Raw genomic sequence first — 25,993 nt, 5'->3', positions numbered from 1 at the left:
CGGGAAGCACTAGACAGGGCAGCCCTATATGGACAGTCAATAGTCTGTACTTATCTCTTAGTCTATCTTGAAATGAAACCTTGGTGAATTTGGCCCGTTTTTGAGCGATCCCGTCAAATAAAAAATACGAAAAAGTAAGAGATAGAAGAACAGAGGGTAAAACACGCTATTGGTGACAAGTTAAAGGGAACCCCTTCAAATTGAGTCCATTTTCAGAGTGATTTGGAGCAATTGCAATGACCTGAGGTTTCTAGCAGTGAAGAAGAACAAACGCCACAGCGTCCGAGCTCTCACCTCACCGACACAGGCATGGAGCAGCCAAGTTTCCTGGAACTCGGCGCGTAACTCCCTGGCCAATCAATTTACTCCGTCACTCTGGTAACTATGCAGATCGGAGCACCGGCTCAGATGAGCCGACTGAATCTATGTATCATCTGCATCCAACTGCTGCCTATTGTGATTGCTGGGAATTTGCTGGGATTTCAGACCCTGTATATGCCCCATTATCTGTGATGATGTTTTTTTTCTGGAGCCCGTATGTTGATGCAGTTAGGTGAAATGGCGGATGTAACCATGACGGAACGGCCGGTGTGGGGTGTTTGGGTTGCGCCTCGGAGAGCGGCGATGGGGCCCCCAGGCGCGCCTGCCTGCGACCCCCGGGATGTTAAAATGTATGTTGATGCACTCAGAAATACGCAGAAGACGGCTCGGAACTTGACGAGAGCAAGATGAAGAGAGAAAACGCGCACTGTATTGACTACCTGCAGTGCGGGAGGAAGAGACCGAGCGAGAGTGAGAGAAGCAGAAAGGGCTGGTGCTGAGCGGTCAGGTGACCCTCTGGATGATAGTGTCGATAAATCCCTTTCTCTCTCTCTCTCTGTGTGTGTGTGTGTGTGTGTGTGTTTTCTCTCTTTTGTTCTTTTTCTCCTCCGGTCCCATTTTTCTGATAGATCACGCAATACAGTCGCTCCTATGGTGTACATATCCCTGCTGCTCTCACGTAGCCTCCTGATTACTCGGTCTCCCCTCAGCTGGTTTTATCCAAGGGGGGCGACCCAACATCTACTTCCAAGGTTCATCACGAAGCTGAGAGAAGAGTTGTTTCGCAAAAGCTTTGATAAAGGGGACTTCGAATGTCGAATGGTGTTTCACTGTGGTCTTAGATTCGCAAATGTGGACCGGAGACAGCGAACCTAGAATGACGGTCTCCCCCATCTATTGTACGCGTAGTCGCGAAACCTACAGCATAAGAAGAAGCGAGCGGGAAAACTCTCGATTCTCGGTTCTGGTCTTAGGGGGAAGGATGTAAGAACTTATCTACGCCGAGACTGTGGTGAACCCCCACAACAGTACGCGATTTGACTGAGCCACCCGAGCTCTACTCTTTTGGCGCTCTAACGAGTAATGAAAATCTTAAATGTGAATACTGATACAAACCTCGAGCGAGATCCGTCGCATTGAAGACCCAAAAAGAAACTTCTCAAGCCGCAGTAGAGGATTACTATCTAATCTCCTTAAAGCCGCATTAGACTATATGAGAACCTTGGAACTTATAAACTAGCTCGATAGTATCTACTCCATGTTAGGCACATTTTAGGTGCAAGAAGTGTTCTTATAAATGAGTGAATTTCCAAAAGAACGCTTAGAAATTTGACGTTACTTCACCGATAGAAATAGGCGACTAATTCATCATATACCTCTTGAGAATCGCTTTCCTGCGGAAGATTCCCTGTTAACTGGAGCCTCAGATCTTGAGCCTCAGCCTTGAGCTGATCACTTTCCTGAAACTCCCCAACGAGATGAAGTACCTGGGAGAGCTGGTATTTCGTTCGTGCGATTTCAGGCCGAGTGTCCACTCCAAGCTTTCTCATATGAACTTTCAACGATAACCGGAGATATGCACTATGTGAGCAAGAAGAATTAGAGATGAATATCAAGGAGATGGCGATGTTTGTGTATGCGTGGAGAACATACATTGCCCTGTCGTTCTGATCCTGCTTCTGCAAAAACCAGGCAAGCTTGTTGTAACATGCTGCGGTTTTATGGTGAGTTGGTCCAAGGACCTCCAGATGAACTTTCATGCCCCTGGTATAGAGTTCAAATGCGGCCTCAAACTTTCCTTGGTCGATGAGAACATTCCCAAGCGCTGTCATAGTCCATGCGGTCCTGTGTATTTATGTTAATCCTCGCTCATGAAACCCACTTTATTAAACATACTGGGCAAAAGGTTGCTCCCGCAACATCCTCCAACCTTTTGATAATTTCCAGACTTTTCTGATAGGCGACAATAGCCTTGTCAAGATCCTTAATCATCCACCAGCATCGACCGATGTTCATGTAGTTCAAAGACAGCAATTGCATCTGTTGATGCGCATACTTTCGCGATCTTTCTCTAATCCCAATTGCCTTTTCATGTAATCGAATTGCTCCACGCGGATTTGTACCCCCTATAAAAACACCGATATCCATGTATGAGTTTGCAATCTGCGGGTGATGCTTGTCAAGCACCTTGGCTTTCACTGCTGCTTTCTTGATCTTCAATGACTGTCTGGCAAGGTCAACTGCCTTATCGGCTTGGGTCATCTCATTGTACATGTCGGCTTGTAGGCTGTATAAATCAGCCAGAAGTAGGCCGTGATCCTGGAGATCCATGCGATTACAAGCTGACTCTGCTGACCGAGCAACAGAGAAACTTAGATCAAACCGACCCCTTTCAAAGAGATACCTGAGAAAAGATCAACATTCGAAGTTCAATCCCCTGGTGGGATATTGTTGCTGTAGAAATTATCGGCTCACCATGCGGAGCAGTAAAGAAGCTCGACGAAGTCATGAGATATTGTCAACGAGATCTCTTCTGATAGCTTGCGATACCGCTCGTTGAAATTGAGGACATGGGGTATGTACTTTTCACACTCCGTCCATTTTTCATTCATATGACTTCGTGATTCACTTTGTAGAGGAAAGTATTGATGGAGAAGAATGACAGCACTCTCGAAAGCCGCTTGGGCTTTGGATTGACTCGAGTCAATCCCTTCAGATACTGTGTAAGCAACCACTCTATGGAGCCGCAGGCTTGCCTCATCCTCGAATTTATCGACAAGAGAGTAACGGCCCAGGTCTCGCATGATAGTGTGGCGGCTCATGATGTCTGCCAAGAAGGGTATTCGATTTTCCGTGTCTTCAAGTAACGTCTCTGGAATCCTGTCGGGATCAAGAAATGACAATATGCCCAAAGTATGTAAGGCATCGCTGCTCAGCTTCGAAAATGTAACCTCGAATGCCGTCACGGTAGTGTGGGGACATCCCGGGGCTGAGAGCTCATTTGGAGTCGCCAGGAGTTGTCGCCGCTTTGAAGAGTCAGCGCATGCTTCCTGGAATTGTAATATACTGCATCGAGACTCTCTGATATACGATGCCATCTGTTTGATGGTCAAAGTATGGTACCCGAAAAATTTTGTAATTTGCCTGGCTTCGTTATCTCGCACTCGGTTTCCACCAAGCTGGTCTCGAAAGAAAGTTGCGCTTTCTGTTGGAGAGAAATTCTTCACCTCCATTCCAGTATGAGCTAATTGATGTGCGGACTCGGGATTCTGGCTGGTGACAAGCACTGCACCACGCTCGGAAGTGGGCCAGAATGGGGGAATGATCGATAGGTCATCTGCGTTGTCTAGTACCAATAGCCAATTCTCAACTATGACGTTGTCAGTAATCAAACTTCCTGACTTGTACTCCGCACGTGTGGTACTCTATTTAAAACTTGCCTGTGCTTCTGAGCCATTCATTGACAATTTGAACAATCACTCGCTGGTCGTTGACTGCCGTCCCAGATGAGATATTCAATTCTTTGGCAATATCAGTGAACCCCTGAAACAGCTTTTCCGTATTGCTCGCCGATATCCAAAAGATTGCTTTAAAATTTCGCATATTCTGATATACGAACTCGGTTGCGATCTGAGACTTTCCAATTCCTGTAATTCCGTATAAGGCGAAAGAACGCAGTCTTGCTTTGTCTTCGGTTGTTGGACAAAGGCGCTCTGAAATGGCCTGTAAGACATCGTTTCGCCCAAAAAATCGGTTATTTCGAGGGTATAAGTTGACGTATGTGTTGCGATCAAGTCGACCCTGACCGTTGGATATTGTTGATGCCTTTGCGATTTGAAGTCCATAATCGGCGGCATAAAGCATTCTGCGTTTATCCGCTGGCACCAAACTTGAAGATGTGTGAAGGGCAACGTTGGAAAATTGAAAGTTTTTGTCTGAAAAAATATCGTCTAGTAAAGTTTTCGGAAGGTCCTGAAGTCAGCATAGCTTGAAAACATATCGAGATTCCCGAGTGAAGAGCTCACAGTTCGATGAAAGGCTAGAGACTCTCTTTGGGCTCTGAATCGGAAGAGAACAGACCAATTCCTTTGCATATCCGGCGGCCACGGCTGCTGCGTAGGGCTGCCAGCGTTTGTTTTTATGTGAATCCGAATAATCACAGATCCCACGAATGACCAGGCAGTCCAGGCCGTTCATCAGACCGCCAGCCTCCATCTCGAAGCATAGAATGCCATGTTGCTGCTGTAATCTATCTCGCTGGACAGCATCCTTCATTACAATGTCTGAAGATGCGACAAGACCGTAATGTATCACTGGATTTTGGCTTCGTCGGGATGGTCGATCTTTGCTTTTTGATTCGTCGCAGTTGTCGCAACTCCCATTTCCACCACAATGGGCATAATCGGCAAGAAACAGCCGATCATTCTTCTCTCCTTGGTACTCAAAGCTTCCCTGGAGCCTATTGTGACGCTGGATCATCTCGGCCAAATAATGGGGTAAAGCGGGACCATAAAGCCGATGCTTCGATTTGAGATATGCCACAGCGTTCAGCAACGCTTGTGGCGGTTTGGTTAAGAAACCCGTATGTTGGAATTCGTTTCCGCTGAGAGATTTTCCGAAAGCATAGTTGATAACACCGCCATGGCCGTTGGTAGGCTGGCTAACAACAACGTCACCGAGTCTGATATCGTTGTCGTCACTCGGGGCTCCTCCCCCAATTCCAACCATGAGCGTAAACCTAAGGGCCACAAATGTGGACTGCATTTGTTCAGCCACTCTTGTTGCTGACGTTGTGCCATACAAACCGGCAGGTAAACAGGCAATAGTGATATTATGCGCTGCAATTCGACCCACTGTATATCGATTATGATCGCTGGGTGGTTGCGGAGGAGAAGTGTAACACTCATCCAGCATTCCTTCCGCTGCTACCAGCTCATCGGGCAATGCGCATATCCAACCTATGCTATACTCACTCGCATCTGGGGAATAATTTGAATTCATCTTAGACAGGCACCGTTGCTATCCGGCGCACCCCTCGGCAGTCGTGGCTAATGAAGAGCAGGACTTTCGGTGGTTTCGCAGAAATAGAAGGCTGCCAGCTTGATTAATCCTACTTTAATGCAAGTAACACAGTATAAATACAAATCAAGTAACCGCTGAAAATGAGGGGAAGGAGGCGATCGGTTATATTTGGAATTTTAAAATAGCATCATGGATGTTTATATAGCAACTTACTAGGGATTGAATCGAGAAATTTCAAGGCGGTTATTGATAGGCTATCGGATTTTCCACTCAAACTGGGAGGTGCATTGCTGAGCGGGGTGATTATGTATCGACGTGGATGGTAGGGTGTAAACGAAACTGCCCCGGAACCCAAGGGGATTGGAGGGCACAGGATACAAATCCTACAGGCCATGTGAATACTAGCTGTGAGGTCATTTTGAACTCCGTACGAAATGGGTTTTTTTTAGCGCTCGTGATATATTTAGAGTCCCTTGAATATCAATGTAGTCCGTACACTCGCCCTCCTCGCGCGAAATTTCTCCGCTCACCTACAAAACCAGCAAGACTTATGCAGAGTGTGAGTTCTTAAATAATCTTACCATTCGAGATCCATTACAGTCTTTCGAGCTCTAGTTTGAGGCTCAGCGCGTTACAGGTCCATGTTGAGCACGCTTGGTACCTGTCATAGCAAGCCACTAATATGATCTAAACTGCCCAGGTGGTCTATGTGTGTCTTGGCAGCCTTGCAATTAATTACGATGAAGTCTTTTTTTTAAAAAAAAAAGAATACCCCCGAAGGTGGTCCGGTAGGAGTTAGTTGATTTCGACTCACTTTCAAAAACGTATAGTACCTAGTAGGTACCTTCTGATTTTCTCGTAGGCCTTGCCGTAACCCCGCGTACCACCTGGCTTTGCGTTGTCGACCTAGACAACGACATTAGCTACCTATTGTTCGCCACATAGATTTATTTGAATCACCGAGCAAGTATCGTCTGTGTAATCTTTTTGTAGGCTGTCCGATAAGTTCAGTGGTACTAATCTGCAATAGCATTGCTCGTGCCCCGGTGGGAGGGTTATTGAGCTTTTTGGTGTGTAGAGCGGCTACCTAACATCCAACTACCTATTCTGTGGAGGCTTTTTGTACTAAATGCATGGGGAAACGCACCTGGGTGTCATTCTTACTGCAGTTCCTGCTTTGGGCGTCTTGCAGGATGTCGCCTGGGCAGTGTGTCATCAACGATTGGATATTGGATATTGGATACCCACTATCGACAGCGCATGTTTTACTGCTATCTCAGCTCACGTCGTGGCTCTGTTACTCACCCACCAGCTTCTAAGTTGAAGACAGCCACGGTTAGGGCGCAAACTACCCCGCTTGTCACTGACTTGGAAACTGCACCTTTGTATCCGGTCTAAGACCATTAGAATCCAGCAAGGCACATTTAGTGTTCTCTGCTTGCCCCAAGCTCTAGTCTTGCAAATTATTTCTTTCTGTTAATCAATCTTTTAGCAATGAGTAGTGTTGCCAAATCTCAATCAAGCGACCAGGCAGAAATTGCCGAAATCGACCAGTTCAGTCCTGAGAAACTTGTTTCGCTTATATTTTACATTGAGAAATCTCCACTCTACGAAAAAGAAAAGCCATTCTTTCTCAACTTTCCCGTATCTGGTCCTGGGGAAAGACAATCAAACGTCACCCATAGTCGGCACGAAACTACCATTACGGATATTCGGGGTCATGAAAATCTCTTCTCTCTTGATACCACCGGATTTCAGTACAATCACTTCAAAACGAGGGTGCAATATGAGGATTTTGCCTCGCCTCAAGTGATTGAGAACACTTTTCTCAAAGAAGTAGAAACATTTTTGATTACGAAATTGAAAGCAGACTACGTCCTGGCCTGGGACTATCAGGTATAGCCCCTATTCAAAATTTGAAACAATCAACTTGACCTACGTTCTAATCAACTGCCCAAAGGTTCGGCGAAGAGATCCAACTTTGCCAGTCAACCATCGGGGTGAACCAGGGAAAGCGCAGCCTTTCAGGTCTGTTCATTGTGGTACGATATATCCTCTCTTGATTTCAACTATTTTCACTAATCTGAGACATTTGCAGACGAAAGTGCCAGAGGAGCAATGCGAAGATTGGGTCATTTCTATCCCGAGCTAGCCGAGAGGTATCGAGGCTGTCGGGTTCAGATATTGAAGTAAGTTCACGTCACATATCTTCCAAATCTTAGTTTCTAACAAAAGCTACTCACCATGTCCAGTTTTTGGAAACCACTCGTCGGCCCCGTCCAGGATGCACCCCTTGCTTTATGTGACTATCGCACTGTATCGCCGAGGGATAGAGTGCCGACAGATATCGTATTTCCTGATTACCTTGGAGAGACTTACAACTTTTGGGCAAATCCAAGACACAGATGGTATTACCTGGAAGGCCAGCTTGAAACCGAGGCGTTGATATTCAAATGCTTTGATTCTGAGAACTTCAAAGATAAGCGTATTGCTCAGTGTAGGTATAAGATTTCCACCTGAAACGATAAGAGCTGACGATGAGAAGTCAGCCCGCATGTCTCATTCATGTATCCAAACAGAGATCCCACGAACACTTCCTTCCGAGAAAGTATTGAAGTCAGAACATATGTGTTCTACAAATAAGATTGATGAGCGGCCAGGATGAATGGTTATAACCTTGACTGTATTCAACCTAAGTAGAAACCTCGAGTGATTATGTCGGTTACATATTTGTATTTTCTGATTTCATTCCAATGCTTGTTGAACTACCACTAGAGCAGAGATGTAGTCATTCACACCTCTAGTCGTAAGGTATCAGACCTCGGGGTCCTGGAGAAGATAAACATCTGACTTGACGCTTCAATAATCGTTGACCTCCAGGGCTTGCAATGTTTATTTGTCGAGGTCTGGGCCATTTGAATGATTCCAGTTTCAAGCACCTTCGGCACCCGTCGAATATGGGCCCTATGATTGATATTAGGAACTCGGTCAATACACCCAAGAATGTTTCAACAAAGTGAGCTTGATTGAGAGAAAAGAGATCTTACACAGCCTGCTCCCTGACAGGACGAGCAGTCAGTGGGGCAATATCCATCCGATGGTGCTGGTTCCAGCTCCGGATGAACCCAGTCATACCAAGGTTTATTGTTCATCTTTGTAGGGTCATTTTTCCATGTGAGCCAAGGCTTCGCGCACATTTCGCCGTCGGTAACCTTGGTAAGATCTGGCGGCCAGTATGCCCTCCAAGGTTGATGGAAGGCCCCCAACTCAGGTCTGCCATCCAAATCCCAAGGATCAACATTATCACTCAGGCTGGTCAGAGCCGAGAAGGTCATATCGAAAGGAGGAGAGGTGGACATTATGTTGTTCGGAGCAAAGCGATCAGGGGTATGTTATTGAAGTTATTTGTGATCACTACTAAAGAAAAATATTATGGATAGAAGACAATCGGCTAGAGAAAGAAATAGGGGACATATTTTATTTTCACTCACCGTGGAAGGGTGCCAAGGGCCAAAGCACACATGCATATGCAACGGGCCCGCCTAGGGATGAATGACATAAGCCGAGTTTGGGCCCCCGCCCGCACGGTTGATTGGCAACCTTCAACCTCGAAATATTGGAACCTAACCATCATCTTGCTCCACTATATCTACATAGGCCTCGGGCCCGAGATAAATTTCATAGTTGAACAATGGCACGTTTACACTGCTCGTTTTATGCCAAACTTCTCGTTGCTTTTGCTTTATTCTGTGCTATTTGCGCCGGCTTCATCGTATTGGGAAAGTCAGACACGGTAAACGTGTCTACCCAACAGCCCCCGTCAACATTCACGCTCTCCGATGCGACTTACCTAGTATCTCCATCCCCCAAGGTACATGACTCCTCTTTTTACGCATGGATGGGAACCATTAATGACTTTTTGATTCTCTTAGCACAAGAACCGACTCTCTCAAGGCGAGTTAATTTCAGTGCCATGCACCGTCATTCGTGTCTCCAATCCTCAGATTACAGAGCAGGACCTTCTTGCTATCCACAAAAAGCTTTCCCAGGACGATGTATGGATACAGAGTTTTCTCTCCTCCCTCATTCTCATATCCGATCAACCCCACCAAGCCGTCCAGCTCAGCAAAGCTGTCCAACAGATACTCGAAAATTGGAGCAGTCAAGTTTTACTTTCGGATAGCTCAGGACTTCTGGACCTCCCGTCTGGGCCTTACTATTTCAATAATGGCAATCTGCATGAAGTTTATCGGTTATATCCCGATACTGCAGAGGCGTTCATCAGCGCGACAATTCAGTCGCCCCATGATCCATATCTGTGAGACACATTGCCAGTGTTCACCAATGTTGACTGACCCTCGATAGCTACACATCCCTTAATGTTTCGGTATTCACAGAAGAATATCCTTCGGCCTTAACTCTCGGTGTTCCCTCCCGCTTATATTTTACGCCCACCGAAGAAAAGCCGCTGGCTGGGCTGCGCATTGCAATTAAAGATACACAAGATGTGCGCGGGGTAAAAACAACAGGTTCATCTCGCTCTTATGCTCGACTCTATGGGCCAAGAGAGAAAAGTGCCACCGGAGTGCAACGCCTTCTAGACCATGGCGCAATCGTGATCGGCAAATTGAAATCGACACAGTTTGGTGAGAGCGAATGGGCCACCTCTGACTGGGTGGACTACCATGCGCCGTGGAACCCACGTGCAGATGGATATCAAACCCCTAGCGCGAGTAGTTCAGGCAGTGGCGCAGCTGCCGCTGCCTATGACTGGCTTGATCTGTCTACAGGAACAGATTGTACGTGCATCTCTCACTCATATTTTAATCAAGCTCGAATGACTGATATGGAAACATAGGCAGTGGGAGTGTCCGGGCTCCCGCCGCCATTCATGGCGTATTCGGGATTCGGCCATCCACTGGTGCGATAGACAATGGAGGTGTTATCCCATTTTCAAAGAATTTCGATACCTTCGGACTTTTCACAAGAGATATTGATACTCTTTCAAGAGCATCATCGGTTCTTTATAACCAGGACGCGGAAATAACTACCTGCTTCAAGGTAAGAAAGTCCATGGGCCCTCTCATATGTACCCATGCTTACACTGCAGCAGAAACCCACGCGTATCGTATACCTTACAGAATACTGGCCGGTTGAAGATGAGGCTAGCTCAGTGGTCTTTGAACGCAACATTCAACAGCTTGAGAAAACTCTTGGCACAAAGCGAACCGAACTCAGCCTTGGCAAACTTTGGTCAGAAACGAACCCAGTCGGAACCAATCTCTCGATTGATGACTTTTTCAACAATACCTTTGTCACTGCATCTTCCCCAGATCAATGGGACATGCTTAAGAATTTTCATGCAGAGTACCACGATGCCTTTGGCCATGCTCCTCCGCTCAACCCCCAACTCCAATGGAAAATGTGAGTTTTTCTACTGATTTGCAGTGGAAATTGAATAATTACGCGTACTGACAACCCTGAAGGGAGTTCCTGCCCTCTCAAACAGTGGAAATGCAGAAACAAGGAGAAAAGGAGATTGAAATATTCCGTACTTGGTTTGAAAAGCATGTCATGCTGACCGACCAAGACGGTTGCTCTGAAACTATCTTGGTGTTGCCATGGACGCAAGGCCAACCTAGCTACAGGGACGAATACCGGGAGTAAGTATTCTGCTGTTAGTTATATGCTGATCTCGCTAATAAATCACAGACGTCCATCTTGGATTGGTGATGGCTGGTTCTTCTATTTCATTTCCGTCTACGCCGGAGCCCCTGAAGTCATTGTGCCCAGTATGTCACCTTTTACTTCTACCTTTGTTGCTCTGCATAAGGACTGACTCAAAATAGTTGGCCAAACGCCATATGAATCTCGTTTAACGAAGCGGCAGGAATGGCTACCCGTTGCAATTGGGCTGGTAGGTGCAAGAGGTACGGATGCGGCCTTTGCCTCCTTCGTCAAAGAAACCATGGAGAATGCAGAACTCCCGACGACAGTGGATGCTGGGCGAAACGCCTTTAGCCCTAACACATCCATGGGCAACAATGCTGTCAATGTTTCCCCAGAAAGAAAAGCCGCACATCCAGAGCTCAAATGAAGGGGATGGCTGCTCCTTGCTCGGCGTCTCAGCCCCGGATTAGGTTCTCATTAAAGGGCTTTTTGACATGCAGTATGCACTGGAAAGGGTAGATCATGGATAGTTGCGGACTTTCTGGGTGTGGTACTGTCTGGGCTGGGGTTTATCTTCTTCCGGTTTCCACTATCTAAGCTTAACCACACCAGTTATTACCTGGGCACATTCCCTCGGCCCTAAGCATTCCCATCCATTGTTTTGATTCCTTTGGCGATAACTCCTCTGGAGTTGTCAATCCACCCCTCTTTTAATGCTAACACGGGAATATCCGCTTCTGAACACCTTCTTAGGCTCAGATTGAGCAAGGTATTGTCCTTGAAAAAATACACATTCTCTATCCGTTATGGAGAAGTAATCAACAATTAGCTTCTGGCTACTCAGGTTTTATCGCTCGGCTGCCTCTTTCCTTCCCCAGGAGTGACATCAACTCATCTTGATTGGCAATCACATTCTTCTTTGCCGCTTGAATAAGCGAATCGGAAATCACAACCTCGGATTGATCTTTCAAGAAGTACTCGACAGCGAATAGGTCACACCTTTCCAAAAAGACCTCTGCGACTCCCTGGGGATCAGAGAATAGCAATTGTGCGCGTGAGTTCTCTAAAAAGAAGCCCCTCGAGAAACCCTCAACGACACCGTCCAAGCCGTAATTATTCTCATGTTCAGAATCATAAGGGTACTTGGCTAAATTTGAAGGAGTGATTTTGGGCTCTTCGTCATCACAGGGGGGTGCAAGATACACAAGCGCACTTATCTTCCCCCTGTACGAGGCTTCAGGATCCTGGAAGATGGCGTCGCATATACCTTCCAAAGTGACGCTGAGGTCTGACCGCTGATCAAAAAGCCATCGGAACGCGTCTAGACGGCCGTTGCATACTGTTGCTCGCAACACTCTTTCTGTAATAGGAATTGAGTCTATGTAATCGATGAGAAGCTTGATGATCTCTTGGAGTTCTTCCGATGTAGCCTCCTCCGTAGCAACGATGAGGATTTCTTCCATAGAGGGGATATGAATGATTTGCCGTTGATTGTAGAGCCACTTGAAACCCTCTCGTAGGTCGTCGTCGTATAGAACTCCAAGAAGAACATTTTCTGTAACAGGAGCGGAGCCTGTGCGATCGATCATAGCTTCCACAACCCATTGAGGCAGTTTCAAATCATATTTTTCCATAACAGCGAGGAGGACATCTTCCGTAAAAGGCTCATCGCTGCTTCGCGGCTGATCCAAGAGCCACGGGAACAATTCAACTAATTTTTCGTTGGACAATACCTCTTCAAGCACATTTCCTATGATAGGAGCTGAGCCTGTGCGGTTGACAATAGATTTGACAACATACTGGAATAGGTCTGGATCACGGTGACCCGTTACAGCGATGAGAATTTCGATGCGAAGAGAATGGTTGTTTCAGGAGGCAGCAGTTCGTCCAATCATATCATTGTAGCTCAGCTGGGAGGATCAGTGCGGCAGTCGCGCGACTTGGGTGATTCTCACACCGACTGTCACCCTGTCTATAGCGCACTCACCCTTGTCACCCCCGGTCGCGCGACCGTAAAGCGGCGCTCAGCCATTTCTCACCCGGGCTACACCCACCGAACTATTGACTGCACATAAGCCACACGCCGGTGAGTTAGTAGTTGGGTGGGTGACCACCAGCGAATCCTCACTGTTGTATGTTTTTATTTTTGTTCTCGAGAGTATGTATGTATACTTGGCTGTCTTTTTATTCGAAATAATTATCGAGTAATGGTGATCGGTCGAGTAAAGAATGTCTTGGCTAAGCCGGGAACAAAGAATTAGGGATTGGGGGTAAAGTGCTCCTTTAGGTATGGCCTAGGCGTGGACTATGTAAGCGCTCATAGATATCTCTAATCCCGAGGTCAATCTAAGCAATCATTGAGCAAACAAGTCTCCTCGCACGTATTTCAAGCCAGTATCACAGGCAACTGTGACCAAATTCTTTCCAGGGCCAAGTTCTTTTGCTAGCTCAATTGCAGCAACCACATTCAGGCCAGTAGACGTTCCCGCAAGAATACCCTCCTCCTTAGCCAATCTTCGTGCCATAGAGCGACCTTCGGCTTCTTCGACCGCAAGGGCATTATCGTAGAGTTCTTTGTTCAGCATTGGGGGCAGAAAGCCAATGCCAATACCCTCGACGGAGTGTTGACCTCCATGCCCTTTGGTGATAACAGGGGCAGAGGCTGGCTCGATAACAGTGACTTGGCAGCTCGGGTTATGAGACTTCAAGATCTTAGAGACCCCCATGACCATCCCCGCGCAACCAACAGCACCGCAAAAAGCATCAATGCCATCGGGTATCTGCTTCAGTAGTTCACGGCCGAGACCTTGGTAGCCGACGACAACATCATGGTTGCTGAATTGATCTGCATAGTAGTGATCACTGGCCCGAGAAAGCTCCTTAGCCCTCTCACGCATTTCAGGAATGAGCTGCGGTGTAATCTTTCCCGTCGGCCTGTGGAGGACTTCGACGTTTGCTCCAAATGCAGCCATTGTCTTCAACTTTTCCTCCGCGAAAGCATCTGACGATACCACTGTAAAGGAGTATCCTTTGACGGCGCAGACTAAAGCAAGAGATGATCCAGTGCTGCCACCAGTTGCTTCGACGACCGTCATTCCCGGCTTCAGATCGCCACGTCGCTCTGCTTCTTCGATGACAGAACACGCCATGCGGTCTTTGTAGGAACCGGTCGGGTTCAAGCCTTCGAGCTTGATGAAGACACGGGCACAATTTTTTGGAACCACATGTTTGAGCTCAACACAAGGTGTATTGCCAATTGCCCCCAGGACATTCTGCGCATATGACACAGTCGACATGGTAGGGCTACTTGATCGGACCTCCGGCGTTCGTGTGAAGATAATGAGATAGCACCAGGACCATCAAAGAACTTTGGGGCAGCACGTGGAGTGCTGTTCTTTTAAACCTGTAATCCGAAATTAGCAAATTTGAATAGTAGCGTGTACAACTGTATGGAGTTTTGGAGGTCAAAAAAAGGCCCAATGGATGACCATGGGAATGCCCCACTACCGGCCTTCTCATTGGTTCATCCAGCGTCTCGGGAGCGTTCTAAGGTTATCACCATTTCTTGGCATTTTGGGGAAATGGGGAAGGCGCGACAGCAGGAGTTCCGTGTATCAGATCTTGGGGACATTTGGAGACAATCAAGGCTGCAAGTTCTACAATTATCTTGTATGAGACAGTCACATCCAAGGATCGCCTTTCATTGAGATTGTAAGTCAAATTCCCGTGGGAAGCCGGACATGATCCGATTCCTAAATATAGTTACTCAGGGCTTGCAGAAGGCGGGACCTGGAAAGGAGCTATTCTGTCTCATAACTCAAACATCGATCATCTTACTGATGCTACCTATGTATGGCGAAAAAAGGAGCTGGGTATGTTCCCGGCCGATAAAGCTTGGCTTTGCGTACTGGATATACGCTGAATATAGACATAGTATGCGACACGTCCAATGCCCTCAAGGCAGAGACAAGAACAATTTCTTAAGCTTAGGGTAGTTTGGTGTGCCCAAACCGGTGGCTGGATCCCACCTGTACATTTTGTCAGCAAGATTCTATTATGATCGACTCGATCAAAACTCACCCTCGGATAGCACTGAAGCCATCTGAACCACACCCAACATTTGTACCATTGGTGATATCGTTAAGCACCTCCGGGTGGGCATAGAGCACCGGGTTCACAAAGCCGACAGGGCTCTTACCCTTAGCAAGGCGCTCCTCGTTGATCTATACAAGTCAATCAGCATGTGCTCATAATAGACCTAAGCCTCAACTTACCAGACTCAGAACAGATGCGAACAAGGGCGAAGACAGACTGGCACCATAATAGTGATGAATTGATCCCCCAGTGTAGGCAGGGAACAACGCGCCATTCGCCGAGACATCGGGATAAGCACGCCCAACACGGTTGTAAAGTCCCTTTGTCGTGTTTAGGTCGACATTCAATTCAGAATAATGCGGGTATGTCAACTTGGCCCTTTTGAAGTACTTCTCAACGGCAGACTTTTGGTACGACGGCTGTGGGAAGTAGTTCGAGAACCCGCCAGAACTGCTGAAGTTGGCTGCTGTGCCACCCAAGTCGGCATGCATCACACTCTCTGCGTCCTTGACCGTCTGGTCTTTGTACAGCATTGTGCCTCCGACAGAGGTGACGTAGGGACAGTTCGATGGGTATTGGGGGTTGAAGATCTTGCCTTCAGGTCCTAGACATCCGTTCTCGGAGCCATCACCGTGGAATGAGGCAACTCCGTAGTCACCGGAGGCAAAAAGGATGGAATGACCTTGTAGACCAAGCTTCAGGAACTCGTTGCATTGGCGCTTTGTGTAGGCGACTGGGAGGTCGGCTTCAGCCTGGCCATAGGAAGCACTGATGACGTTTGTGGGCTTGTATACACCACATTGAAGTTTGCCTGTCCGGTGTCAGCGACTGGCGTATTTTACTATAGCTCAACCTGGAAAAACAATTACCTTTGTAGCCATCGGGATGGGGGTTGGGATAGACTGGGTCAATGTCTGGGTTGTCGCCGGTTTCCCCAAACGCGCTGTACGTGCAGTACGACTAAGTTTATTAGCAAGGAGCTTGATTTAGATGGAGTTGACTCACCCCATCGAGTGCATCGAGGAATGTGTTGAACAGGTTAGTGCTTGCGACCTCGATTGGCTCGTATATTTGGTCGTCGACCTGATACAAGGTCACAGATTGTGGATAGATCAGAGCATAGCTTGATCCCAGTTAGCAAAAATCACGAACCGATGATCAATTCTTTCACTCACGCCATGTCAATATCAATGTCTGATTCTCCGGTGTTCAGTGGGCTATAATCAGGCACGGAGAAATGGGCACCATCGATCAAAGCCGGAATGGGATATGTACCCTGCGGGATATGAGGAGCATAATCTCTCCAATAGAGATCAAGGTCCGACTTGGCAAAATAGTCACCCTGTTCGTAAAGACCAAGCGAGTTATCCTTATGGGCTTTAGTAGCATCGGGGATGTGGTACAAGGCCTTGATACAGGCCGGGGTCATGTCAGATCCACAAGACTGAAGCTCTGCAGGAAGGGACAGTGCCTCAGCGGGTATCACCTTAGCTTCGGCGATGGAACCGGATTCCACGCCTTTCTGGGAATGAGCCAAGTGGGATGCCCGCTTTGCCATTGAGCTTTTCTTGACAATGGGGCTGAGCTTGACTCCAGGGGTGATGTAGTCAATGTGATGTTGAATATGCTCTGGAACATGATACCTAGGCGACATGTCAATTTAATAGCCCGTGTGATCATGGTGCGGTAGCTCTTACTCTTCACAGCCAATCTTCAAACTGGATGTGCTGGCATGTTGATGCTCATAAAACTCGGTCATGAATAATCTTTCGACTTCATGGGCGTGAGCATCGAATGCAAGCCACCCTTTGTTATCTGAGTGCACAACGCGGGACTCGTGGATCCCGGAGGACTCGAGCCAGCGACGAACAGACTCAACAGCATCTTTTGAGGGCGCGAAGAGATCATGCACTTCCTCTGCCGACCAGTACTGACCGTATTTTGGAGAATTGGGATCAGACCTGTTTGTGGTTTAGTGACATTGTATGGGCAATTACTTCGACAACCTGATACTTACACTTCCATCAGATACTCATCACCCTTATCTAGATTAGCCTGAGTAAGGCCTATCCGCACCGGCAGCACAGAATCACGCTTGACCCGGTCACCCTTCACCCAGTCGGCATGTAGGCTCCGCTTTTCGTGCAAGACATGCTTCACCGGGGCCGGGACGGCGGTTGAGACTGTGGCGACCACCAAAGCAACGCAAATTTGGCGGAGCAACATTGTGAAGAATCAAAACACAATCCTCATTGTATCCAGAGCGGGGGGGGCCTTGATATACATGCACTCCAATGTTGTGATTGCAACCCTAACTTTCATCCGTGATAACAGACAGGAACCAATATAATCGGTGATTGTGATTGGGCGAAGAAGTTTAGTGCCTGCATGATTGAGACACTCGGGGCAGGGACCCGAACAAGATCTAAGACTTAGCATCCCTGGCGGGAGGATGAGCTTCGGCGTTCAATGCCTGAAACATCCGGAAGAGGCGTTTGTGCGTCGCCCATAGCTGTGTGTCGAAACGATATCTGCACTCCTGATGTGCGACTTTTTGGATCTCTGAAATGTCCACGGGTTTTTTCAGGCTGGGGCTTGCGAAATTGATAGGAGGTCCGGTGTTAGCCCGGGGAGCACCCCTCACGACATCGGAGCTCCGGCGGAGAAAGACATTAAGCTAACGGCGTGATTGCGTCGCATGATCACATCTAGCCAATAGGCCAATGATTGAAATGAGAGAGAAAGGTGCCTGGGTTAGCCCCGACGGCCCCGGGTAAACCTTGGAAGTAAGCTTTATTTAACTCGAGGAAAATGCCTTGGAACCCCAAACCTTGGAAGTACGTCTCGGCACAAATAACATCGATATTGCGCCATAAAAAAACTTCATAATCGGGAATATGTGTGTATTTCTAAATCATAAACAAGAAAAAAGCTATCATCATCATATCGAATATCCATCAATGGAAACCACCTTGTAGATGGCATCGTTTTTTACGAACAAGGAAAAGGGAAGAAGACACCGAAAGACGACAACCAACTAGTCAATCTAGTGGTGGAACAGACGGATACCCTGCTCGACAAAGGTGATACCCAGCTTCTCAGCAGTCTCGAAGACAGGGGTGTCGTTCTGGCTACCGGTGGGGGCGGCAATGTACTTGACACCTGAGCGGGCAGCGCGGAAGACGTTGTCAATGAAGGGGAAGAAGGCATCGGAAGAGACAGCGACTTCGCTGAGCTTCTGGAGCCAAGCCTCGCGCTCCTCGGCAGTGAAGGGAGCGGGAACTTCCTCGAAGACGCGCTCGTACTCGACGGTCTCGGCCTCGCTGCGAGGAGTCTGACCAGAGCAGAGCAGGTCGATGGCGTTGGACTTGTCGGCACGCTTGGTGCCAGCCTTCCACTTGATGCCGATGACGCGCTCGTGGAAGCGCATCCACCAGTTGTCGGCCTTGTCACCGGCCAGACGGGTGCAGTGGATACGGCTCTGCTGGCCGGCTCCGAGACCGATGACCTGGCCGTTCAGCGCGTAGCAGACGGAGTTGGACTGAGTGTACTTGAGGGCAATGGTGGCGACGGTCAAGTCACGGAGAGCGGCCTCGGGGAGAGAGGCGGAGTTCTTGGGGGTGATAACGGTGTTGAAGGTCTTGCTGGGGGAGATGACAACGTCGTTACGGTGCTGGGTGAGCTGCACACCGTAGAGAGTGCGGGTCTCCTCGGGGGCGGGAGTGTACTCCTCGTCCATCTGGAGGACGAGGTACTTGCCGCCCTTCTTCTTGGAGAGGATGGCAAGAGCCTCGGGTTCGTAGCCGGCGGCGATGACACCGTCGGACACCTCGCGAGAGATGATCTTGGCGGTGGGCACATCGACGATGTCGCTCAGAGCGAGGATGTCACCGAAGCTGGACATGCGGTCGGCACCACGGGCACGAGCGTAGGCCTGGGCCAGGGCAGAGGTCTCGATGTCCTTGATGTCGTCCACCATGTAGACCTTGCGCTCCTTCTCGTTGAGGGGCACACCGATGGCAGCACCGGCGGGGGAAACGTGCTTGAAGCTGGCAGCGGCAGGGAAGCCGAGAGCCTGCTTGAGCTCCTTAACCAACGGCCAAGCGTTCAGGGCATCGAGCAGGTTAACGTAACCAGGAGAGCCGTTGAGGACCTTGAAAGGCAGCTTGCCCTGGACGGCGTAGGCAGAAGCGGGCTTCTGGTGGGGGTTGGTACCGTAGCGCAGAGACAGCTGCTGGTCACCGTTGCCGGCGTACTCCTTGCGGAAGAAGCCAGAGATAGCAGAGTCATAGTCGGCGGTCTGCTCGAACGCCTTGAGGGCGTACTGCTTGCGGCTAGCCTCGTTGATCTCGCCAGCCTCGAGCTCCTTGAGGAACTCGGGGTAGTCGTTGGGGTCTGACAGAATAGTCACACGCTTGTGGTTCTTGGCCGCAGCGCGGAGCAGAGTCACACCACCGATATCGATCTCCTCCACGGCCTCGTCGATAGTGACGTTGACCTTGGCGACGGTCTCCTTGAAGGGGTACAGGTTGCAGACGACGTAGTCGACCTTAGAGATCTTCTGCTCGGCGAGGTCCTTCTGGTCGGACTCAATGTCACGGGCAAGGATACCACCGTGGACAGCGGGGTGGAGGGTCTTGACACGGCCGCCAAGCATCTCGGGGGCGTGGGTGATGGCGGAGACATCCCTGTCAGGGTCAGAGACTGTGTTTGGCGGGCCAATGCCAATCGTAGAGCATTGTTTGGTCCAGGAGAAGATAGGTTACTTACTCAACGGGGAATCCAGCCTCACGGATCATCTTAGCGGTACCGCCAGACGCGAGAAGACGGACCTCCTGCTTGACGAGGCCCTTGGCCAGGTCAAGGAGACCAGTCTTGTCATAGACGGAGATGATAGCTATTCCACGTCCAAGAGGAGCATGTCAGCATTGACCGTGAATCACTTCAGACAAGCACTATCGCAGTCCGGGGAATGCCCGATCTATGGAGCCCAAGAACCTACCGGACTTTTGAGACATGATGGATCCGACAATCGGCACTGACAGACACTGTTAGCAAGGTTGAGAATTGAAGATTAACGGCCTCAATGCGGGACATACCTAAATCCAGTGACAGAGTATAGATGACGAAAAGTAAAAAAAACGCAGATTCGAACTTGTCCCGCGGGGTCACCGCAATCGGCGAGGGGCTGGTATGATAATGGTTATATTACGTATCTTACCATTGGCAATTACGAAAATCGACTCCGCTGTATTGACCAATCAGAGCTCCCTATTTGACAGCAGTGCTTAGCGCCGCACGTGACCAGCGGCGCATAAAAGAAAATTTCGATTTGCGCCATCTCTCCTTCTTTTTTCTTCTTCATGAACAACGCAAAATCACATTCTACTCAAAAAGCGTTCCTACGAAGACTTGTCTGATGAAGTACGGAAATCGTATAGAGAATGGAGAACAAGTACCAAATGGTAAAGGTATCGATCTTGGGTGCAGTGCCTGCTTGACCTCTGGTCATGTAGTAGGGATTGCAATGATTGGTTCCACAAACCCATCAGTATCATTGTTTCAATTTGAAAAAATCAATTACATTTCTACAAGTCTCAATTTCCAGTCAGATTCGCTGTAGCCCTAATGTGCGGGAGGCACTTATATATTTGAATAGTTAGATCAACTAGACGTCGACGTCTCATAGGTTCTCAATTGAGGGTATAGCATAACCTCAATACATGAAGATGTCAGGGCCCCTTCAGCGGCTTGGACGTGAGCAGCTGTCACCCGGACAAATTCTGGAATCTATGTTCGTAGATCCTTGACAGGGAACTTGCTCTATTTGGTCAAGCTCATAATACCTTACCAGCCTAGCTCCAAATTGTTGCCAGTCGGTCTCGCTTCCATCTAGATCTACAACTGACGTAGTTAGGTAGTTATCAAGATCTGGGCAAACGGTCTGTCAATAAGATACTTCCAAGGTTGGTAGTCGTCGGAGCGGAGCCTTTCAATTACTATTCTCTACAGAGATATAAATTATCTGTACACATAACTATACGCCCTCACAAGGCGTTTCTCAGCTCTGACCGAAAGTTCAAGTTGGACAAAACGTCGAGCGAATCATGGCTTCATGGTATCTCTGTTCCCGGCACCGATAGCAAGTTGTCGGCCAACATTTCCAAAGCAAACGCAAGCGCAGAAAATCACACTGGCGACCCACACGCGCACAGCCAAGCTCTCTTGCGTAATGCCAGCGCCCAGCGTGGTTTCGAGTCCTGTTCCGTTCAGAACACCAGTACCGAATGACGGACCGGTTGACGCGGGCACAAGCTCTGGCTTGAGTCCGAGGATCACACCCATTCCGGTCAAGCCAACGGTGGTGGAGAGCACGAAGCCAGTCTTCGTGCGATCGATCAGGTACCACAGGACGGGATTGGCGAGGGCAAGAGTAAGTGACGCTTGGGTGGTAGATTGCCAGGGAAGTTTTCGCTGAAACAAGGAAAGATACAAGGTTAGCATGGATAAATTAGACCACAGCTCAATCTCACTTACCATAGCAAAGGCAATTCCAACAAAAGCTCCAACGCTGCGAGCAACAGTCACCCAAGACGGAGTGCGGTCTTCGCTCTCCTCATCATTGGAGCCACCATCCTTCTCAGCTGTCGCCTCACGCCACCCATCCAACCAAGGAAGTAGATTGCCGAGCGCAATACCGACCAATCCCCAGAAGCCCAGGTAATGCCATGAATCATAATAATGGATGTTCTCCAGCTTGACAGGCGTGATCCAATGGTTCTCGTGGAGATTCACTGTAATGACACCGTAAGCAATACCAAAGCCAAATAGCAGCGCCGAGCTCAGCATCTGAGGCAAGATGACACCCCTGAACAGCCCTTGGCTCAAACGGGAGCGTGTGCGCCGCAGTGCCATCCGCCGCGGCATGATGGCTGATTTCTCGGCTGCGCGTTGCGATGGCTCGGGCGGGTACTCTGCGGCTGGGGAGTTGGCTTCAGTGCCCCAGGGGCTGGACTCATCGCGGAACCCATCAAAGGCAGTGGGTGAGTAAATGCCGTACAGCGTGGAGGAGGTGAGGTTCATCACGGAACCGGTACGGCTGACGCTCGTCGAGTTGGATGCTGTGTCGGGCTGCAGGCTGTGGGAATCTGTCATGGACTCAGCGGGTGTTGGGGGGCCGGACGATTCGGTGGATGCGGGGGTCACATCGAAGACTCGTCTGGGGCGAGGCCGGAGGATGCGAGATTGTTCGGCCATGGCGTTGATGGGTTGGCGCGCAGTGAGGATGGAGCTCGGCGAGTGCTTAGGAGAAAATTGATTCTCCGATGGTCGGCGCGGCTGAACCAAGCTGGAATTTGAGCTTCGCGGTTCGCGCGTCTGACGGATTGTCTTAGGTAATTCGAAGGTTGCTGGTCACACGCGAGGTATGCACTCCGGTCAAAAGTTATAGACGCAGGTGGAAAGGAGTAGCTTGGCGGGGAGGGCAAAAAATTCGGGGAGAATGCAACCTCGGATCAATTGGCTATAGGAGAATTTGTTGGGACAGGCCGAATACGTCAAAACGACAGTAAGGGGGCTCAATAATTCGCTGAGGGCCGTTAGGAATCCGCTCCGTGCTGTTGGCTGCAGGTGTTATCCACTTTGCCGCTGTTCTGGTGCTCGTATGATGTTGATCAGCTGAACCTGGAAGGTCTCAATCCGGTAAGAAAACGAGTACGAAGTAGATTGGAAATGGAGAATTGAACTGAAGTACAGAAGTCAGAAGTCCCACGTCTTTAAAAGAGTCGAAGTATACGAAAAGAGGAGAAAAGAGGGGGAATATATTATCACATGCAGTTGATCTGTTGCATTGCATACGGGACTTTTTTGAGGCGATATTTTTCCTACAAAAGCGAGATACAATTCCGAAAAGTATACATGACGCCCTCCAAGAAAATAAAAGTAGATCATGAGGTATGAAACACATGAAAAAGAGAAAAGAAAAGAGAACAAAAGGGAATCAATCGCCAGTATTAATCTTCCATCGCATCGTCTGCATAACCTTCCCCGCGTTGATCGGCTGGCCCCCTCGGAGGGGGGACGAAGCCTCATGTCGTGCGTAACCATTGACACCTTCGTATGACGAATTATCATCGTCTTCTTCGTCCTCGTCAGAAAAGTCGTCGGGTCGAGGGGCGTCATCTTCGTCGCCGGAGCCCTCCCCGAGAAGCTCACGGTCCAGATCGTCAAGCTCGCCTTCCATGTAGTCGTCAGGTCCGTGCTCTGGATCCCAGTTCGGGGTACCCAGTGCCGACGCACCAAGGCCGTCAGCCTTGGCACGAGACACGGGCTTCTTCCCTGTGCCTGGGGTCCCCGTCACACCGGACTTGCGTTTGGCCGCACTGGGACGGGCCCGTGGACGAGAGCGATTATGAGCGTTGCGCAGATCAGCCTCGAGAACGGCCTTGGCGTGGTATCGCTCCTCGCGTTCCCTCTTACGATCTTTCTTGGGGCCGTTCGCCTCTTCGTAGTCCCAGCGGTCAAGTCGGCGCGCCGCTTTGCGTACCACGGAGAGGAAGACGCTGGCACATTCACCAAAGTCATCCTCTTCGTCTGGGTTGGGGAAGAGGCCACCCTTCCCCCAGGAAACTTCGTCGTCGTCTGTATCGTAGCCTTCGGGCAGGCCTTGAAGGAGGCGACCGTAGCGCCCGAAAGGAATTTCATGCTCCCGCTTCGCACGCAGAACACGGTACGCATTAGATTTGCGTTTGGCAAGCAGATAGTCAATTCGCTGTCGTCGATTTTGCTCAACGGCAATCTGATGTTGTGTGAGCGGCCGTGGTCGACGACCAGGGACCGTTGAAAGTGATGGCTCGGTGATGAAGCGGTTGAGTACTTGGTGAGAATGGCCCTGGGGTGCGGGAGACGCATCGGGAGTATGTTCCATCCTAGTTTTCAAGACGAGCCGCTGCTGGCCCATGGCTCGATTGAGGGAGGATTCCCGCTTAGCCTGCTTAGGACGCGGACGTGAATATCCAGGGGTCATTTCGTCTTCGTCGTCATCCAAACTCCGTTTGACAGAGGGGTGGAGAGGGGTAGACATGGCGGAGCCGCGGCCTCCCATGCCAGAGTAATCCCCCGCAAACGAGTCTTCGTCAAAGCCGAATTCTGCAGGAAACGGGTCAGCGCTCGCTTCATGTGTTGAAGGAACATCAAGATACAATACCTTTTTTGGGGCGCTTGGGAATGCGCGGCAGTGGCTCCTCTTCTTCCAGAATACCTGCATAAATGTTAGTCACTGACGAGGAAGTTCATTATCGCCGCACGTACGCTTGCGTTCCAGACGCTTAGATTCACCATATTCCTGCTCTTCGGGCGTGTCTTGATTCTCTTCATTGGCTTGTTCCTCCGTCAAGATATCAAAGGGAGGCACTTTCAGTGGCAATCCCTCAGAGCCCTCACCCTCCAAGCCCGCACCGAAAGGATTGTTCAGAGCAGCCTCGCGGCTGAAATCGCTCTCTAAGTACCACCACATCAACCACAGGAATGCCCGAGCACGACTTTGACTACTGAGAGTCGATCTCATAACAAGATCAAAGAAATCCCGCGGGGGAAGAAATGTGTTTCCGACACTTTGGGAGCATATTGCGCCAGAACAAATATCAAATTCACCGGGTTGGTGCGAGGTACGTTCTGTCGCTTGATCTTTTCGAGAGTATTGGGCTGTTCATAGTCTTCGGAGGCGCCCTTCAGGATGGACTTAAGGCGCGGTGCATCCTGTAGCTGCTTGTACGCATTGGAGTCCTGGTGCGCTTGTAGTGAGGGGATCGAGTGGTAGGTTCGCAATTGAGCGCGCATCTCAGGGAAGACTAGAAAACGGAAACGAACACAGTTAGCATTTTCGAGATCAGATATACTGGCAGATATGACATACAATTCAGGGTTGTGTTCATGCGACCGAAATTGACTAGCAAGCAGACCATCGCCATGCTGACAGCCGCGGGCTTGTCGCTCTGTAGCTTGTCCTTCAGAATCTTGCTGGTCTTGCTGCTCCTGGCCATTGCATCGATGTAGACATCCGCAAAGTCCAGTCCCTTTTGTCCATCAGGCCACCGCGTGAACACGGGGGACTTGTCTTCAAAGACCAGCTTCAGGAAGTCATATTGAATATCTTTGCGCCAGAGAGGAATACCATCCTCCTTCTTCAAATGCCGAATCTTGTTGCCCGAGTAGACAGAGCCAATTGTACCATTCGCTTGCCGCCGTGTACCGACCGTCGCGCTGGCGGTCAGGTTGGCGTCGTCTGCGACTTCGGAGACCGCAAAGGACTCGTCCATCATGCTGTTTTCGATATCGGCCATCTCGGATGGCTGTGGGCGATGACTTCGTTCGCGATCAAATCCAGAGAGATCGGAGGTTGGGGTAGAGCTGCCCCCTAGGAGGCGCGGATGAATGATTGCAGCCGAAGTACAAAGTACGATGGGACGAAAAAGAGAGAAAGGATGAATGGAAACAGGCCAAAAACACACAAAACAAGAAGGAGTGCCAAGGGTCAAAAGGAAAAAAGGCAGAGAGTTTCGGGAAAAATGAGGAATAAAGCAGTGCCGAGAGTGAGGTCTAATAGCTGTGATATCTACCCGTGAGATTCTTTGCGGCATAATGCCACGCACTATAACCATGCATTCTTGTACGTGCTTCGGTTAGATGGCCTATTTGCCTTTTTATTTAGTGGGAGGCATTCTTTTTTTATTCCTCGATCGTGACATTGTTGATACCAAAATACACTATATACGTAAATTGTAATAGTTAGACTTCATATTCCTAATCGTTGTATATAAAACGCATCATATAACATAACGACTTGATACTCCATGTTCCATGCTCACTACTATAAGATGAACCTCAG

General features: G+C 49.1%; 9 protein-coding genes across 9 annotated transcripts; 1 reads left to right on the top strand and 8 right to left on the bottom strand.

Moving 5' to 3' along the window:
• Positions 1-1,661: 1,661 nt before the first annotated feature.
• On the bottom strand, positions 1,662-5,322 carry N7506_004085 (pfs domain-containing protein; the record flags this gene model as incomplete). The annotated part of the gene is made up of 6 exons (XM_056953380.1): positions 1,662-1,902; positions 1,975-2,166; positions 2,252-2,725; positions 2,797-3,691; positions 3,762-4,271; positions 4,347-5,322. 6 exons carry the CDS (start codon positions 5,320-5,322, stop codon positions 1,662-1,664), a joined length of 3,288 nt encoding a protein of 1,095 aa, XP_056812269.1.
• A 2,952-nt stretch (positions 5,323-8,274) lies between these two features.
• Positions 8,275-8,702, bottom strand: N7506_004084 (uncharacterized protein; the record flags this gene model as incomplete). The annotated part of the gene is made up of 2 exons (XM_056953379.1): positions 8,275-8,307; positions 8,391-8,702. The coding sequence occupies 2 exons, from the start codon at positions 8,700-8,702 to the stop codon at positions 8,275-8,277; spliced, it is 345 nt and encodes a 114-aa protein (XP_056812268.1).
• Positions 8,703-9,034: 332 nt separating this feature from the next.
• On the top strand, positions 9,035-11,440 carry N7506_004083 (amidase; the record flags this gene model as incomplete). The annotated part of the gene is made up of 8 exons (XM_056953378.1): positions 9,035-9,214; positions 9,276-9,661; positions 9,709-10,142; positions 10,202-10,404; positions 10,454-10,767; positions 10,830-11,006; positions 11,056-11,135; positions 11,193-11,440. 8 exons carry the CDS (start codon positions 9,035-9,037, stop codon positions 11,438-11,440), a joined length of 2,022 nt encoding a protein of 673 aa, XP_056812267.1.
• A 409-nt stretch (positions 11,441-11,849) lies between these two features.
• On the bottom strand, positions 11,850-12,602 carry N7506_004082 (uncharacterized protein; the record flags this gene model as incomplete). Its single annotated transcript, XM_056953377.1, has 1 exon — positions 11,850-12,602. The coding sequence occupies one exon, from the start codon at positions 12,600-12,602 to the stop codon at positions 11,850-11,852; it is 753 nt and encodes a 250-aa protein (XP_056812266.1).
• A 765-nt stretch (positions 12,603-13,367) lies between these two features.
• Positions 13,368-14,309, bottom strand: N7506_004081 (PLP-dependent cysteine synthase family protein; the record flags this gene model as incomplete). Its single annotated transcript, XM_056953376.1, has 1 exon — positions 13,368-14,309. One exon carries the CDS (start codon positions 14,307-14,309, stop codon positions 13,368-13,370), a length of 942 nt encoding a protein of 313 aa, XP_056812265.1.
• Positions 14,310-14,968: 659 nt separating this feature from the next.
• On the bottom strand, positions 14,969-17,334 carry N7506_004080 (S53 family peptidase; the record flags this gene model as incomplete). The annotated part of the gene is made up of 8 exons (XM_056953375.1): positions 14,969-15,041; positions 15,094-15,236; positions 15,288-15,919; positions 15,978-16,068; positions 16,114-16,231; positions 16,284-16,751; positions 16,806-17,069; positions 17,126-17,334. The coding sequence occupies 8 exons, from the start codon at positions 17,332-17,334 to the stop codon at positions 14,969-14,971; spliced, it is 1,998 nt and encodes a 665-aa protein (XP_056812264.1).
• An 820-nt stretch (positions 17,335-18,154) lies between these two features.
• Positions 18,155-20,126, bottom strand: N7506_004079 (phosphoribosylaminoimidazolecarboxamide formyltransferase/IMP cyclohydrolase; the record flags this gene model as incomplete). The annotated part of the gene is made up of 3 exons (XM_056953374.1): positions 18,155-19,796; positions 19,879-20,005; positions 20,111-20,126. 3 exons carry the CDS (start codon positions 20,124-20,126, stop codon positions 18,155-18,157), a joined length of 1,785 nt encoding a protein of 594 aa, XP_056812263.1.
• Positions 20,127-21,213: 1,087 nt separating this feature from the next.
• On the bottom strand, positions 21,214-22,365 carry N7506_004078 (INSIG family protein; the record flags this gene model as incomplete). Its single annotated transcript, XM_056953373.1, has 1 exon — positions 21,214-22,365. The coding sequence occupies one exon, from the start codon at positions 22,363-22,365 to the stop codon at positions 21,214-21,216; it is 1,152 nt and encodes a 383-aa protein (XP_056812262.1).
• A 742-nt stretch (positions 22,366-23,107) lies between these two features.
• Positions 23,108-25,448, bottom strand: N7506_004077 (uncharacterized protein; the record flags this gene model as incomplete). Its single annotated transcript, XM_056953372.1, has 5 exons — positions 23,108-24,255; positions 24,314-24,367; positions 24,418-24,653; positions 24,719-24,956; positions 25,022-25,448. 5 exons carry the CDS (start codon positions 25,446-25,448, stop codon positions 23,108-23,110), a joined length of 2,103 nt encoding a protein of 700 aa, XP_056812261.1.
• Between the last annotated feature and the right edge of the window lie 545 nt (positions 25,449-25,993).

The sequence above is a fragment of the Penicillium brevicompactum genome, assembly GCF_028827555.1.
Source record: "Penicillium brevicompactum strain IBT 35665 chromosome Unknown utg000003l_segment0_segment0, whole genome shotgun sequence".
NCBI lineage: Eukaryota > Fungi > Ascomycota > Eurotiomycetes > Eurotiales > Aspergillaceae > Penicillium > Penicillium brevicompactum.
Note: the sequence above shows the minus strand (reverse complement) of the source record. Positions and strands in the feature narration are given on the sequence as shown.